The sequence below is a fragment of the Sinocyclocheilus anshuiensis genome, unplaced genomic scaffold (assembly GCF_001515605.1).
Source record: "Sinocyclocheilus anshuiensis isolate Anshui unplaced genomic scaffold, SAMN03320099.WGS_v1.1 scaffold77, whole genome shotgun sequence".
Lineage (NCBI taxonomy): Eukaryota > Metazoa > Chordata > Actinopteri > Cypriniformes > Cyprinidae > Sinocyclocheilus > Sinocyclocheilus anshuiensis.
In genome coordinates, this window is record NW_015537941.1 from 735,393 (window position 1) to 751,598 (window position 16,206).

At 35.8% G+C, this 16,206-nt stretch overlaps 3 protein-coding genes across 5 annotated transcripts in view; 1 reads left to right on the forward strand and 2 right to left on the reverse strand.

Annotated features, from left to right (window-relative positions):
- bcor (BCL6 corepressor) overlaps nt 1-1,078 on the reverse strand; it is a 49,100-nt gene extending 48,022 nt beyond the window's left edge. For all 3 annotated transcript variants that reach the window (XM_016453863.1, XM_016453854.1, XM_016453848.1), the window contains exon 1: nt 292-1,078. The gene's annotated coding sequence lies outside the window, so the exon portion shown is untranslated. The remainder of the gene's footprint in view (nt 1-291) is intronic.
- A 4,280-nt stretch (nt 1,079-5,358) lies between these two features.
- Nucleotides 5,359-11,665, forward strand: LOC107663666 (renin receptor-like). The gene is made up of 11 exons (XM_016453920.1): nt 5,359-5,430; nt 5,772-5,919; nt 6,792-6,922; nt 7,005-7,133; nt 7,466-7,561; nt 8,143-8,280; nt 8,756-8,809; nt 9,155-9,304; nt 10,407-10,517; nt 10,623-10,658; nt 10,866-11,665. The coding sequence occupies exons 1-11, from the start codon at nt 5,359-5,361 to the stop codon at nt 11,058-11,060; spliced, it is 1,260 nt and encodes a 419-aa protein (XP_016309406.1). The 3' UTR covers nt 11,061-11,665.
- Nucleotides 11,663-14,679, reverse strand: LOC107663634 (uncharacterized). The gene is made up of 5 exons (XM_016453872.1): nt 14,601-14,679; nt 14,170-14,499; nt 13,851-13,982; nt 13,500-13,594; nt 11,663-13,148 (listed from the first exon to the last, which is right to left on the reverse strand). The coding sequence occupies exons 1-5, from the start codon at nt 14,626-14,628 to the stop codon at nt 12,990-12,992; spliced, it is 744 nt and encodes a 247-aa protein (XP_016309358.1). The 5' UTR covers nt 14,629-14,679; the 3' UTR covers nt 11,663-12,989.
- Nucleotides 14,680-16,206: the final 1,527 nt, after the last annotated feature.

The following is a 16,206-nucleotide window of genomic DNA, read 5'->3' on the forward strand; positions in this document are numbered from 1 at the left end:
ACAACATCGCCGCGAGCGCGACACCAGTCAGCCCAGAGACAAAATGTTGAAAACTTGTCAGCAAACACAAGTCTTACACCGAAATGTCATATATGTCAAAACAGGAGTCTATATGCGAAGGTTCGTGGTTTAAAATAGGTTTAGGTATCAAAAACAAACCCCTCTTTAGCTTTGCCAAAGGTCCGCACGAAACTGATCGGACGAATTTGCATAGACTGGACAATGTAACGGAACAAACATAAGCAGATAAGACATGGAAAACACCAATAATAAAGCGTAAAACGTTCTTACCTGAATGTAGTGATGCTTGTTGTTCATCGAGTCGCACGGAAAGTATGGGATTTCCTCTTTAAGTGCAAGTTTTCACTCTTTTAGTTTTTAAGATATGCAAAGATTCACGTTAAAACAAAGAGGATCAGATGCTCCTATTGAAAGCTACATTACTATGTCGCCTATATATAACTCAGGTCAATCTACTAACCCTAGTTTTCTCTTCGTTTTCAAAGGAAGTCCTTCAGAAGTTCAAAGTATCTCCGGACTTGCCGAATACGAATATCCACTCCTGGAAAACCTGTGAACACGAATAGGAGCTCCATATACATCCATGCAAAAGCAGTCAAACGTAATTCCTTTGATTCACAAGAGGAGGACGGCTTCGACACGACTCGCGTGAATGCACAGGTGGCGAAAAATCCCCGGGGCTCTGGTTGAACTGAACTCAGTCTGCTATATGACGCCTCGCAGCGCCATGTTGGGCTCAGCGCGAGACAACGAGCGATCGAGAGCCACGCCGCGAGAACGGCAGCAGTGTTTTTGCTCGTGTGTGCACGGGCCGGTCCTCACACGCACATTTACGGACCACTGGTCAACAAAACCGCCACACGAACTCCCCCCTCTCTCTCTTTAATCTAACGGACCGTTTTCCGTCTCTTTGTCCCGGTTCCGATACGCGATATCCCTGGCGCGCTGAGTGCTTTGCGCGACTGCTGCTTGTGTGTTCGTCTCGCTTCGTAAGCGCGTGCAGCGGGGAATGAAAGCTGAGCGCGAGACGTCTCTCTCTTTCTCTCTCTCTCTCTCTCTCTCTCTCGCTCTCTCTCTCTCTTACCCAGAAGGCCAGTCGGGGGAACAACCGCAATTACCATAAACCCAGTAGGCTGCGCTCGCTCTGTACGACTCGATGCGCCCGTGTAGAATACAGCGAGAGGGGGGTGTTTCGCACAGCGTACGGGCTCCGTAAACAAAATTAATCGGCAGTGCCGCTGAGACTGAGGCTTCTGGAAAACCACAAAACTGTATTTTTGGATTATATTATAAAGAGAGAAGGAGGTGGTAGGTGGATTTATATGGTGTTTTAAACCTTATAGATGGCTTATATAGATATAAAAGTGACTTTTTTAAGCAGAACAAACTTGTATTTAAAATTTTCAATACAAGATAGCATTAAAATCCTATCCAACAGAACGCTTTAAACACATTAAACCCTCGTTCACTTTTTTTGAGCACATGAAGACGTACTCAAAATAAAATGGATGCAGTTCTTTACTTTTTTGTATAGCAGGTATAGCCTAATTGTGGTTGTACTTTTGTTGTCAAAAAGTCAAAATAAAGATCATTAATTAGTTAATTGGAATGTGATCAGAAATGCTGATAAAATCAAATTCGCTGGGGCCTAGAAATATGAAGCTGAAGTCAAAGTTTTATTTAAAATGACCCTGTTATGTAAACTTTTAGGCTAAAATGACAAATTAATGGTGCTAATGTCATGGATAAACTTTCTTAAAATGTTTAATGAAAGTTTTCACAAGGAAACGTTCTTAGTGCAACATTGTTAAAAGATGATGCAATTTTCATGACGTTTTAAGTGCTAAGAACATTTGTGTAAACTTGGGAACAAAATTAATCTGAACGTTCAAAAACTATTCATCCTATTCAACAACTACTGAAATGATTTGTCTAAAAATCAATGTTCCAAGTTCCCAGAACCTAAGTTTGAATGTTTGAAAAACATTCTATTTTTAGAGCATTTAGAACGTTTTAGAACATTCATATGTTAGCTTGGATGACGTATGTTTACATTTAAATAAGAACTAATTTAAGTAGAATATTCGTAAATATGACTGATGTTTGTGGCCGCTCTGCGAGAGAGGCTGTTTTTGTCGCGCTTATAAAAGGAGCAGGATAATCGCGCGAGCTGCGTGTGTAACAGGATTGCTCGGGGCTTTGACGGAGGATGTATTGCCACCGCCTGACGAGCAAACCCTTCCCCCACACGCAAGCATCATCCCCGGGGGAGGCGACCTGGAGGTCACAGCGCTGGGGAACGCGCTTAAAGAGTCCTATATTCACAGGCGAACGGGAATGGAGATATAGTGTAATGTAGAAGTCCAGTATAAATTGTAAAAACAGACTTTAATTTATGTATAACATTATAACATAATTCAAAATTAACATATTCATCAATTCTGTATCTAGAGAGATGGCATGATCCAGAAATGTTTTAAAGTCTGATGCCATTTAAAAGTTTTATGATTTTGTCTAATATTTTGGTCACACAGCGTTGGTGTTTTTGTCAAATAAACGTAATAAAGGTCCAGTTATACTGTGGCATGTTTTGGATGGCCATTTGGAATTCTTACTTTAGAAAATCGAAATAAAATACGTTAAGTTCTTCACAGTCTTATTGATCTGTGTCTCTCAGGTAATTTATCTAGGCTAAATATTGTAGTATGAAATCCTGCCCAACTAGCATCCAACTAGAATTAACCAGTAGCAAATGAGACCCAAATTCAATCAAAACAGACACTAGCCTATTTGAAGACTATAAAACGTACAATTCTGAAGAGATAATAAAAGACAACGATAATGTTATCTACTGATAAGAAAGAGACTATGCGTCTTTGAGAGCAACGCTCAAATATGTGAGAAATGTATGGGAGTATGAATGTATTGAGTTGATGTTTTCAGAGACTGGGTTGGACATACATATTTAAACAACGGGCACTCCAGAATCTCCAAAAATGAATCCCGAAATAAACCGGCCATTAGGCCTAATTTAACACGGCGAGGGCCTTACAGGATATTAGAATTCTTCAGCTGACAGAAACGCTCCCCATTCATTAAAATCTAAATAAATAAGAGGCGAGTGTGGTGGGCTTTTGTATTGCTGTTTAATCTGATCTCTTCAAGGCCGCCCCTACCTTCCCCCATGCAGTCTTCATTTATACATGCATGGGGTCTCTCTCTCCCCCCGTCCCACCCTCTTCAGCCCTCCATTGTGTTCAGTGCCCGAGGCGCTGTGCTTCGCGTTTTCTCGCGGAATAAAGAGACAGAGGAAGGGGAAGAGACGAGTGAGTGGCCATCAGCGCCGGTGTTAATGTCCGCTCATCGAGACATTGTCACTTGCAGGCGTGATCTGTCATTCAAACCTTTCAGACCAGCAGAAAACGGGCCGAGTTACCACTTGTGAAAACGGTAGAATTGCTCCAGAAATACTTAATATGTGCATCTATCTATCTATCTATCTATCTATCGTTCCGTCAGATTCATAGCTTTATTGACATGGTAAATAAATAAAATAAAATAGTAAAAATATAAAATAAAATATTTTAAAATAAAGATAAAAAGCTATACATTGCTTTAAGTTATTTAAAACACATTAAATAAAAAAATCAATTTAAAAATACAAAATGCAATGTAAAATAAACAATAAGATATTCAAGAATTGGCTTATTTTAATTAAAAAATATATAAATAATAATAATAATAATAATACATTTTGTCTTCTCTGCAGGCACCCATTTTATTGTTTTTTAATATCATATATTTATTAAAAGGTACATCTTCACAAAGAATAACCCTGAAACAATATTTAAAATATTTTTGATTCATAAATACCTTTAAAATGATAATAATTATATATCTAATAATATCTTACACTTCTCTATAACTGTAATTAATCATTTACATGCTCAGATGGATGACACGGAACTCCAGGCAGACTTCTGAAGCGTTGCCCCATCAGGGTCATTGTGTCGGCAGCGTCCCGTTGGGTGGGCCGATGGCTGGGTCAGTCTAATTGTCTGCTATTGAATTACCTAATGGAATGAGAAAATCAGAGGAGGCGTGTCACGGGGTGGTGCTCAGCGCGCTCCAGTCCCGCTGCTCAGGGCGAGAACGGACCTCAAACACGAAGACACTGTGCGGGACAAAATCTCCTCCGCGGGCAAGAGACGGGAAACAGTGCTTTTGAAACGATCGTGTTAAATGGATTATGTTGTGGGTGGTTTTTTTGATGTTTATTATTGACTAAAAGACCAAAGCAAATGATGTGTATAACCTATGTGCGTTTTGAACGTATATTAGAAAAATAATTGCAGTGTAACAAGCTAAACTCTATCTTACACTAGCATTTTGCTAATTATTGTACTATTATAGTTATAAAAAGTCTATGTTTATATGATATATATTTATGCATGCAGCATTAATGACTTTAACTGAAAGAGCATGCAGAAAATGTGTAGCCTACTCTGAAATAAAAAAATTCTCAATGCCAATGTCAATGTTTTTGATGTAAATATAAAAAATTGTGCATCAACACTATTGCCTATTTTTGAAAAGATATCATGATTTTGTCACATGCAGCAGTACTATACTATATAGCAGTATTGTATATAATTTAATTACCAAACATATTCTCAACGTCTGATTCATCGTCAATATGATGATCAGCCTATAGCTCACCGAGATATGTATATTTTTATATAAATAACTATCATGCATGCAGCCTTTTTACTTCTTTTTCAACTCAGACTTTATTTTCAATATATTACTGGTTGACTTATTGACTTATTTTGAAATATCATGAGTCATATAAGGCTTCTCGGCCGAACATATGGCGCTGGTCTGCGTTAGAAGACACGTGAAAATAATCTCACAGGCGCAGGGAAATAAATGATCGCTGGCTCGCGGAGATAAACGCGCTCGATACGAGCAGTTAGTGACGGAACAAGAGCCCCTCCAAGTGGATAACGATGATATTACAAGAAAATCAGCAAGGTTGGAGAGAACGATCAACGATATGAGGCTTGGAAATGCAAGATCATGTTCCTCAGATTGTATTTAAATTGCTAATAAAAACAAGAAATGTATGAATATAAATTCTGTGACCTACAAATTGCTAGTTTAACTTCAGTAGTGTTTTTTTTTTATCCTGGCTTTTGAGTTGTAGCAGTAGATGGAATCAAATCAAAGTGTAGCCTATTTATGCTCTAATTATACAGAATTATTGTACACTATCCTGTTATTAAAGTATTTCATCAGAAATGAAAACGAGGCTATGAGGGATAGACGGTCTTTATAATGGCACGCAATGGACAAATGTCCGAGACTTTTATGAAGTTTTTGTCTACTTTTGTTTCAGCTGAACTATCAGTATGTTGCTAATCAACAGTACAATCCATTGAACATAAGCTACCTCTATTCCTCACAGCCTCGTTTTCATTCTTGTCAGAAATTACATTAGGTAGCCTACATACAGTACGTGCTACAAGCTAGATAGATAGATAGATAGATAGATAGATAGATAGATAGATATGGTTCACTTCACTGCTGACTTTCTCAGAAGGTCTCTTTTGGTGTTAATGATTTCACTTAATAGCATGATAAACCTGTTTTAGCTAGCAAATTTACATTATCGAACATTCATTTTAATTAAGATTGATCAAATGAGGTTTAAAAGTCCCGCAGTGAAAGCCGAAGCGCTACAGTAACAGCAGAAGCCACGTCATGACGCACGACGTCACGCGGTAGGCCCGTGTCATGTGACCGGTGTAGCGAGGAAGCCAGTCCATCAGAAAAATCCTGCCGAGATGAATCGAACAATTATCAAGACGGTGTTTGCGCTTTTAGGCCTTTTATCAGGTAAATTGACGTTATACTTTATATTTTAGATGTACGTCGTTTTATTTTGCCGGGTCGGTGTGTTTTTAGCGTCTGTTTGATGAAATAATGGCGACTGCAGTGAGGTGCCATAATCTGCAGTCATGTTAATCGATCCAATTTCTCTCGTTTATACAATTAAATTAATTTAATCCAATTAATATATGTGAATTTGCTACGATATTGTGTTTATGTTGCTTTATGCTGTAAAATACAAACGGTTTTGCTATTAAATATTGATAGTGAATGAGGAAGCCCTAGCAAGTCATGTGACAGTCTTGGTTCATTAAAAAAAAATCCTACGTTGTTGATCAGTAATATGGTTATTATAGTATTATTATGATTTTTAAACTGGTCATTGTGTTCGGAAAGGGCTTTTCAGGTTTTTTTAGATGCCAAAATTGTATAATTTTCGTAGGAAAGGCACTTGTATATTTGTATGCACTTAGAAATTCCCAATTTATACAGTAGAAGAATTCATATTGTAAATATGCGATATTATTTGGAAACTATTTAGTTTCTGTTACGTTACATTTATTTAGCTTTTTTTTACTGCTCTACTATAAGATGGTACTGATAGATGTGTTTATTTATTTGTGTAAATATATGTATTTTCCTATTTATTTATTTTAATCTAATTTGTATTTATTTAGTTAAATCCTATCTTTATTATTATTTAATTTAAATGTTTTATACTGTGTTTTTTTTTTTTTTTTTTGGGTAAACCTTTCGAAGGCCCTCAAAATGTCTGAATGTCATGCATTAGACTTCGAAATATTAAAGCAAGTGTCATTTATTGCAAAGAAAGATTATGGGAATATATCAGAATTGTTTTCTGTACTATTTTCCATTAGGTGTTTTGGGCGACAGTTTGACTGTTCTGCGCAGCCCGCCATACGTGACATTCCAGGATGGACAATGGCCCATATCAGGAGAAAAGGTCCCTGATTTAGTCGCCCTGACCATGGGCTTCTCCATCCGTGAGGTATACTGTCTGTTTAATCGTGTAACGGCACTTGTAATGTCTTCATGTAAACGCTGTAGTAAGTTTGTGGTTTTGTTTGCAGGATCTTGATTGGCCAGGTCTGGCTGCCGGCTCGCTCTTCCAACGCCCGCGTGCAAACGCTCTGATCGTCGTGCGCGGCTTGGACAGCCTCGACTTTCCAAAAAACATTTCTTCCTACCCTCTCGAAAATGTGAGTGATACGTTCTCACGTGCATGAGTTATTTTATTTTCTGTGGTGCATGAATGCAAAAGCTATTCTTTGTCTCTTGCTCTTTCTTGCTTTTATGTCTTTGATTCAACGTGTAGGTTGTCACTTTAACCTTTAAATGAATGAGTAAAGTTAAATAAGTCCCTGTAGACCCTGAAAAAAAGTTTCAACAGCTAATTTGTAAGTTCCAGGAAATAAGGATATTTCAGGATTGAGTAGCCGTGTGGTTTCCCTGCTAGACTTCCCTTATTTTGTATCATGAGACTGAAGGCACAACTTTGTCTATATATCTGTCTCTGTCTGTCTGGTTTCAGCCGGTTCCGTTCACTCTGGACAGTGTGGCAAACACGGTGCACACTCTGTTTGCCGGCAGCACCCCTGTGGTCTTGCAGCTCGCCCCCAGTGAGGAGGTATGGCCTCAGCGAATCTCTGGCACATTACGACTCACTAACCACATAAGTGATGCCTGCAAACACACAAAGTGCTCTGCAGATAAAGATGCACGTGAGATGCTTAAAATCTGATGCAATAAAATGCAAAGGTAAAATGAGACCTACTGTAAAGAATATTTAATTGGACCGACTTGTTTTTTTAATACTGGAAAATTAGCATTTTTATCCAGTGTTAAGTTAAAAGTTTGTAGTTTTTATATAAAAAAAGAGTTGTCTAATTATGTTTTAAATTATTGTTCTTTTATCTTATTATTTGTCTTATGTGTCTTTTTTAAATTGTTGTATGTGCTGATACAGCACTAAAAATAAAAGACTTGCTGTTATTATGGTAATTCAAAAAATTGTTTCAATTATGTTCTTTATAATTAGTAAAGTAAATACATTTTTTCTTTAACAAACTGAGAGACAAGTCTAAATCGTTTGTTTTTTGGTGAAATTCTCACAAAGTCATAGATGATGTTAATGGAACATGTATTGAACGCAGAACGTTCATTTAATATGTGTCTAATATTAAGAAATGTCTTGATCGTGTGTTTCAGAGGCTGTATATGATGGGAATGGCCAACACTGTTTTTGAGGACCTGCCCGTGACCCTGCAACAGATCCGTGGACGTCTGTCCCAGGACGGATCTGTCCTCACGTCCCTTCCTCTCATCTCTCTCAGCCGTAATAATGAGGTGAAGACTCATGGTGTTGAGATCTACTTTGTCCATAGATGTCAAATAACTAATTAAAAATGTATTTATCTGTCGGCACTGATAGCCTTGTGGGCAGCGTGCTGACATATAGCATCATTGCGCTATGGGCGTCCCAAGTTCGAATCCCAGCTCGAGGATCTTTCCCGATCCTGCACCCCTCTATCTATCTGTCTGTCTGTCTGTCTATCTATCTGCCTATCTATCATTTATTAGTGTTTACAGTATTCACACACTTTGTACAGACATGGACTTGTAACAGTTTCTGAAGCAGTTTTTCGGTCATAGTAGGAAGTGGCTTCTGCCTTGCTGAAAATATCAACTTATGAAAGTAGTTGTTACAGATAGAAACCATCGTTCAGTAGATGCATGTTGGTTTTTGTTTCCCACCCTAAACTAGGCGTTGATCTAAATATACCAGTTTTAATGTGTTTATGTGGTGGTCTGTGTTTTTCAGGCTGATCTTCTGTTCCTATCTGAGGTGCAGGTGCTGTATGACATCTCCGCTCTGGTGAGTTTCTCTGTCTGCTCTGAGCCCATACACTTTATGACAGTTTGTCCCGTATAAATCAGCCGTGCGAGATTTTATAGGTTGATTTTTGTTTTCTAGTTTAAAATCCTTTTATTTTTAATCTAGCCTCAATGTTTGTATCTGCTTTTTAGTCTCATATAGTTCCTAAATATATAAAATTTGTTTTTTCTTAATGTTTTTTTTTTTGAATTAAAAAAAAAAAATCTCTGTAATCAGATTAAATTACTGTGGCAACTTTTTAAAAAAAAGTGAATTGTCCTTTTTCACTGATAATTTACTCTATTGATTCTGTGTTATTGAAGTATTTCTTTCTGTTTGCTGCAGTTGCAGAAACACAAGCATCTGGCTAAAGACCCGGCTCCTGACCTGTACTCTCTAGAGCTCGCGGGGTTGGAGGAAATCGTCCGTCGTTATGGCACAGACTCTCCTCAGTTCGCCGACGCTACCAGGATCCTGACGTCCACTCTGCAGAAGGTATGGAGACTGTGCTGCATTATTATAGTTTACTAAAACATTAACGTTTTTCTATTATTTGAAATAAATTTGAACTGAAATAAAAAACTAAAATAAAAACTTTCACTTGATGAACTAAAATAACTAAAACTAAAATAAAAACTAAGAACTAATAAAACTGGTAGTTACTAAACTAAGCTAAAATTAAAACCAAACTGGAAATATAAAAATAAAAACTAATTCTAAATATTAGTGATATCAGTGATACTAAGATAACACTGCTGTGCTGGCCTCTTTCTTGTTTACTGACACAATGGTCTCTAATGCAACAAAGTACATTAATTTGACTGTAGTTTTAATTTTTTTAAATACATTACAGTGTAACATTAATGTAAATACAGTTTGGTAATGTGTTCATATTGTATAATAGATAGTAGTGTATTGTAAATTATCACAATAAATATGACAATAATTACAGAATCGCAAGCAAAGGTTATACTTTTTTTTTTAATATGGAACATGGAAGTTGCTAAAATGTTCTGCTAGAAATGAGGAAGACTAGTAGTTTTTTGTCGTCGTTGTTTTAATTAAGCTTTAGGACAAGGACAATTAAGATTTTTATATTTATTTTTGCATTAAGGCATTTTTAGGCAAAAAAAATTAATTATGCTTTATTTTCTTTACTTGTTTTAAGCTGAAAAATGGCACACTTTTACTGTGTAAAACTGTTAAAATAAATGAAGACAAAACATTTAAAAGCTTGACTTTTAGCCCCTAGTAAGACAACTTTTAGGTTATTTAGATATCTGCAAATTTCTCTTTTATTGTTTTGTCATGAACATAAGATCATTATTGTTCATTAAATTTAATTATTCATTAATTACATTTTCATATATATTTCTCTGCTTGGTTCCAGATATAAAATGTGTTTGTTTTTTTGGCCTAGTAGTACTAAATAATACATTACAAAAATAATAATAATAATATTATTAGTACTAAATAATACAGTACTATTATTATTTAGTACTAATACAGTACTACTATTATAGTAATAAATAATACAATAGTACTGCTGTTTTTGGTACTTTTACATTAAAATCTGTTTGTTTGTACATGTACGAAGTTCGCAGACGATGTCGCCAATGTCTATGCAAACAACGCGGTTGTAGAAGTGGTGACGGTGAAGACATTTGAAGCCCCTCTGACCAGGAAGTCACGCTCCATCCTTCAGATCGTAAGTTAACTGCAATAAGCTTTTCTAAAAGCAAACATTTCTACATAGAAAGAAAACTTAATATTGGATCAGGTCCACATTTTCAGCGTTATTCTTATTCGTCAGGGTACGAGAAGAAAGAATCGTTTCAAGACCACTTCTGTAAGACATTTAACATAAATTGCGTAAGCTGTAGTAGCTGGTTAGCAAATAGTAGCGTATAGTTTTATCTTAGCCTCACCTTTCCAACCCATAACCTGTTTGTTTTGTTCTAAAACAAAAAGACTGTTGCAGTACAGTAGAAACCCCCTTCGCTGACCTACTTTTGAACGTTGAACTTCATGTAACGCTAGCGTGTGGTTGTTTCAGAGTAACCAAGGCAGCCTCTACAACCTGGCCTACAAGTACGACTATGATTACGCCGTGGTCTTTAACATTGTCCTGTGGCTGATGATCGTGTTAGCTTTAGCCGTCATCGTGATCTCGTACAACCTCTGGAACATGGATCCCGGATATGACAGCATCATCTACAGGATGACCAATCAGAAGATCCGATTGGACTGACGACGTCCACCACACCCCATTCCATTTTGTGTTTTGTATTTGAGTGCATTTGAATGTGTTTTATTTTTGATGTGGGTACCACAGAATTGCTTGTATAAATGCTTCATCTTTATGACGCAATCAAACACAGATATAAAGATTATTTATTGATGCCGGTTGATCGATGGACAAATAAAATTGTTTGTGACGTTTCTTAATTGCTGTATCTTGTAGATTTGCATAATGTGAAGAGGAAAATCTGATGTTAGGATGTAAAGAATTGAGATTTAACTCTATTGTTTGTTGTTCACTTCATTGTGCTGTTTTCCTTCCCGAATACTGGATATGGTGTAATTGCTCCATTCCCATGTAAATTTGTTTAATTAAATAAATGTAATTTTCATTGAATATAAATATATAGTAGAAAATTAGACCTTTTAAGTGTGACTGTTTGTTGTGTACAAGGCCGTAACCATTTATTAAACATTGGGGAGACTGTTTTTAATAAAGTAGATGTAGAAATAGAACAGTTAAGGAAATAGATCTAATAAATCTAATTCTAGTAGGGAAGTAATTATTTTGAACTAATTACAAATAACATTTTAAAATATGTACACATTCACTCATTTGCAAATCGTTTGTTGTCTCTTCACGTTCATTTAGAAATCACATGAATCATGTAAATGATACCAAAACAGTCATATCTGGGGGAAAAGTCGAGTAGTTTGCAGTGCTGGATATTACTGTCGGTCGTTTAACATTTCTATCATAAACAGTTGTGAAATATTCAATGTTTTGCTATTTCCATCTTACCTTGCTGTCTTTCACCGTTAAAAACCGAAATACCGCGCTGGAATTCGCGCACTGCTTCTGTGAAGAGTAAACCCCGCCTACTTTAATTTGATTGGTCAAGAGTCATCAATCATTTTGACGAGCGCGGTTAGACGCTGAGCAGTAGAAAAAAACTAGCCTAAAAATGTAACTGAAAGTTTTCATGGATGCATATATGTAAGGCCCTGGTTGTGTATAGATGTTGTTAATTCCTATGAAACATTGTGTTATCATACAAAATGTACAAATGTAAGTGTAACCCAAATAAGAAAAAAACTCCATCCATCTCTTAAAACAAGTTTTAATGTCTTTATGAGTCACACGTGCATGCTACAACACTTTACTGAGGAAAACAATCTTCAGAAAGTTTAAAACACTTGCCTGATGTTTTTTTCTGAAACCATATGGAACCCTAGACCTTTTAGTTTTTGACCTAATGCATGTAGACATTTCGCTGTTGTTGTTTTTTTCAGAAACAGGAAGTAGCACTTTTACCAATCTGTTCACATGAAGCATGGCAAAACTTCAGTCAGTGTTGCACAACACATCTCTAGACCATGTTTTTTTCTTGCCATCTTGTACTTTTTGTTCGACGTTGTATCATAATTAATGTTTTTGCACTTTGATTCAAGAACGTCCACTAGGGAAAAGTAGTTTTCTGACCTAGTTTGATGGTTTTTGATGTGTTTTGGGTACTTGTCAGCTGGTCAGATTTGGGAGACCAGCTAAACACCAGCTTGGCCAGTCTGGAGACCAACTAAATCATCCTAAACCAGCATGGTTAACCACATAAAATAAAATCAATTACAATCAATACAATCAAACGTAAATAATATACTTCATATTAATGTTTGTTAACATGAATTAACATTAACCAGGATTAATAAGTATTGTCCATTGTAATTTAATGTTAATGCATTGAACCTTACTGTAAACTGTAACCACATTAATCATTCAAGATTTATCTGTTAACATGTCTGAGGTACTTGGTAGCAACACACATCCAAATTATGTATTTTATAAATAAGTAAATAACATGATTTCATTCAAACAGTGACGGAAACACGTTGGCCTTTATAAAACTTAATCCTACCGAAAAGGATACACCCACAGAAGGTGTCAGACTGCCTCATTATAACTTTGTAGGTTGCAAGATGTGATGATTTCTGCTTGTGTTGATCTAGGATGCGGCTTTGGCTTCTGAAGAAGTACATAAGTGCCGTTTATTTGAATGGGATTTTCTCTTCTGGAATATGTGGGCAACTCGATTTCAGAATACTACGAGAACAATAACAATGAAGTTAGCCACTTTATAAACATCTTCACCACACATGTGAACACGCTTGGTTAATTTTGTAAAACATTTGGGAATTTTTAGAACATCTAGTAGAGTTATTTCAGCTAACTATGTGTTTTAGTTGCTTAAGATGTTTCACAAATCGTCATGAGTTGTGAAATCTGAAGAATGATCTCCATCATCATCATTTCACAAGTTATGAGTTTCTAAACACCTTCCACTAACACTAAAATAACTTGATGAGGCATTTTAACTGTTGCCTGGAAATTTTGGAAATACTTTGTACTATGAACTAAAATGGCAACTGAATCGTATAGCAATTTAAGTCTTACCTGTGCAGTGTTTAAGTCCTCAAGTGGTACTGTTTCGACATTCTGGGGTTGATGTCGACTTTTTCTTGGCTTCTTAAGTTTGAGCATTAACAGACCTAAAGTAGCACATAATTTTTTGGTTAAGTTATCATCATGGAATGAATATAATACACATGCATAATGAAACAATGCATTAGTGCATTTCAAATAAACTCTTCATAAAGGAATACACTAAACTTTTACATTTAAATGACACTGAGTAGATTCATTTGAACATATGATCATGTTAATTAATTTATTATTATTATTATTTTATGTATTTTCAACTTTTTGAAGTCTTTTTTCAACTTGATTGTATCTCAGAAATCTCACCTATTGCAATGATCAGCAAAATGTTGAATAGGAAGGATGTAACAGTCAGAATCTTGTGAATCTTGAGAGTTGTTTCACCTTGTGATTGTGTATGATTGTTGTATTCTGTTTGATTTTGATCTCGGATAGATTCTGTATAATTGTATAAGTTTTGCATTTTTATTGCCAATAAATGATTAAACACCTCTGATAAGGGTAAAAGTATATATTGCAGTAACACAGATAATAATTCGTTTTTAGATCATTTATAATATAATTAGTATATACATATAACAGCAAATTTGATGTGTTAATTGCAGTTGATTTAGAAATAACTTACCAGTGATGTAAAGTCTGATGCCATCACTGAGCTGTAGAAATGAGCCTGTTTTTACACAATAATATATTCCTAATTCATTGATAGTTACGGTACTAATAAGTAAACGGCTCAAAGTTAGTGATGAATATTTGTCTTTCAGACTTTGGTCTTTTAGACGAGATGATGTAGAGTCTGATGTGAAAGTTCGCAGTATCGGCACTGGAGAATCTGTCCGTTTCTGGAAAACCCAATAAATGTCTTTTACATCAATCTGACAGTCTAAAGTCACGTTTTGCCCTAAATTCACCCGTTTATCAGTTAAACGCTCTGTAGTTTGACACACCAGTAGAACTGTGAAGATAAAACGCATATGGTAAAACACATAACTCTTTCAACCTTGAAAACTATTCAGTCATGTGAAGATCACGCAGAAATTACACTGAGTAACTTACAGAAGAGTAAAAGTTGCACCGTCCTCATTCTGTGATTGTTTTGCTCACATGCAGTAAGATGGTTAACTTAATACGAATCTGTGAGGAAGTGCTACACAGATGCGCAGAAAAAAATTAGAAGGAAACCACCAGACACCCTTGAAAAGAGGATGTAGACGTTGAACTTGCTCTGACCTGACTGTTTACTGTTATTAAAGCATTTAAGAAGGTCAAAGTGCATGAGATAAAGTGTTTTGGTTAAGTAATTTCAGCTGCCAAAAGGTTTTATTTTCAATTAATTAAATTGCTATATTGGCACCTAAACTAAATTGAATTTTGATGATTTTTTTTTTAAACAAAACTTCTGGCCAAACTTGTAAGCTAGTATGTCTGGGTGTTTTCTGACAGCACCAGCATGTGGTTTTGCTGACCTAGTTTCACGTTAGCAAGTGTGGGTTTTAGACATGTATGTTCTGTACAAGTATGCCATAGTCTTTTTAGCCACCATTGCTATTTTATACGGCCTCTGGAACATGGAAACTGAAAACAACCTAAATAGTAGAGAACATTCTGTCAATGTTCTTTTACAGTTATGGACAAGCATTCTTTCAGTAATAGAATGTTCATTCAAAGTCGTCTCAGTGGGAGGTTCATCTAAGTTTTATATATACAGTGGGTACGGAAAGTATTCAGACCCCCTTCAATAATTTCCAAAATGTTTGCAAAGTCATAAAATGAATTAATCCCTTAACATTTGTATAACCAAGAAAAAAATTTTTTTTTTAAAACACTGAATATTTTGAATGTTCAGAGAAAATTAAGAAATAAAGTTTTCATAACGTTAGCAAAACATTGGAAATCGATTAGATATGAAGACGAAGATACCAAAGGCCCATGCGCTGGTATTTTCCACAATGTGTGACTTTGTACGCAATATGAACCAGACCAGAGTTGAAGCCAACTAACCCACAACTGTGTGAAAAAAAAAAACAGACTCAGAGCGGACGACTGCAGCAAGACAATAAAGATACATTAAACATACATAAAAACCAGAAGAGTGACTACAGCACTCGGCATTACACAGGCCAAGTTTTATTCATCAAATATGCAACACAGCTTATTGATTGGCAGTGAAATACATTAATAAATCATTTACACAGTTCATAAACATTCAATCTGCATATTAACACCACACACTAACATTTTCTTAGCTATCCAAATGGGGACATTGCATAGACTTTTATTGTTTTTATATACAGAACAGAAAACCTTCAATATTTTTGCAGTTGTTAAAATACTTAATTTAACCTATTTTGTTTTTAAACCATTTTTACAAATGATGATTTAAGGAGGTTTTGGGAGGCTTAATCAGATTCTTGGTGAAAAATTCTCCCCAAAATATGTGGTATAGTTGTACACAATTTAGAACAAACAAATGAGCATTTATCCACCTTATTATACCATAGCATAAGAGCGGGCACAGCCATTTGTGACTTGAATGTGCCAGGCTTCCAGTTATTTAAAGGGGTCATATGATGCTTTTTTAAAGATCATTATTTTGTGTATTTGGTGTAACAGAATATGTTGACATGCTTTAATGTTCAAAAAACACATTATTTTTCAAATA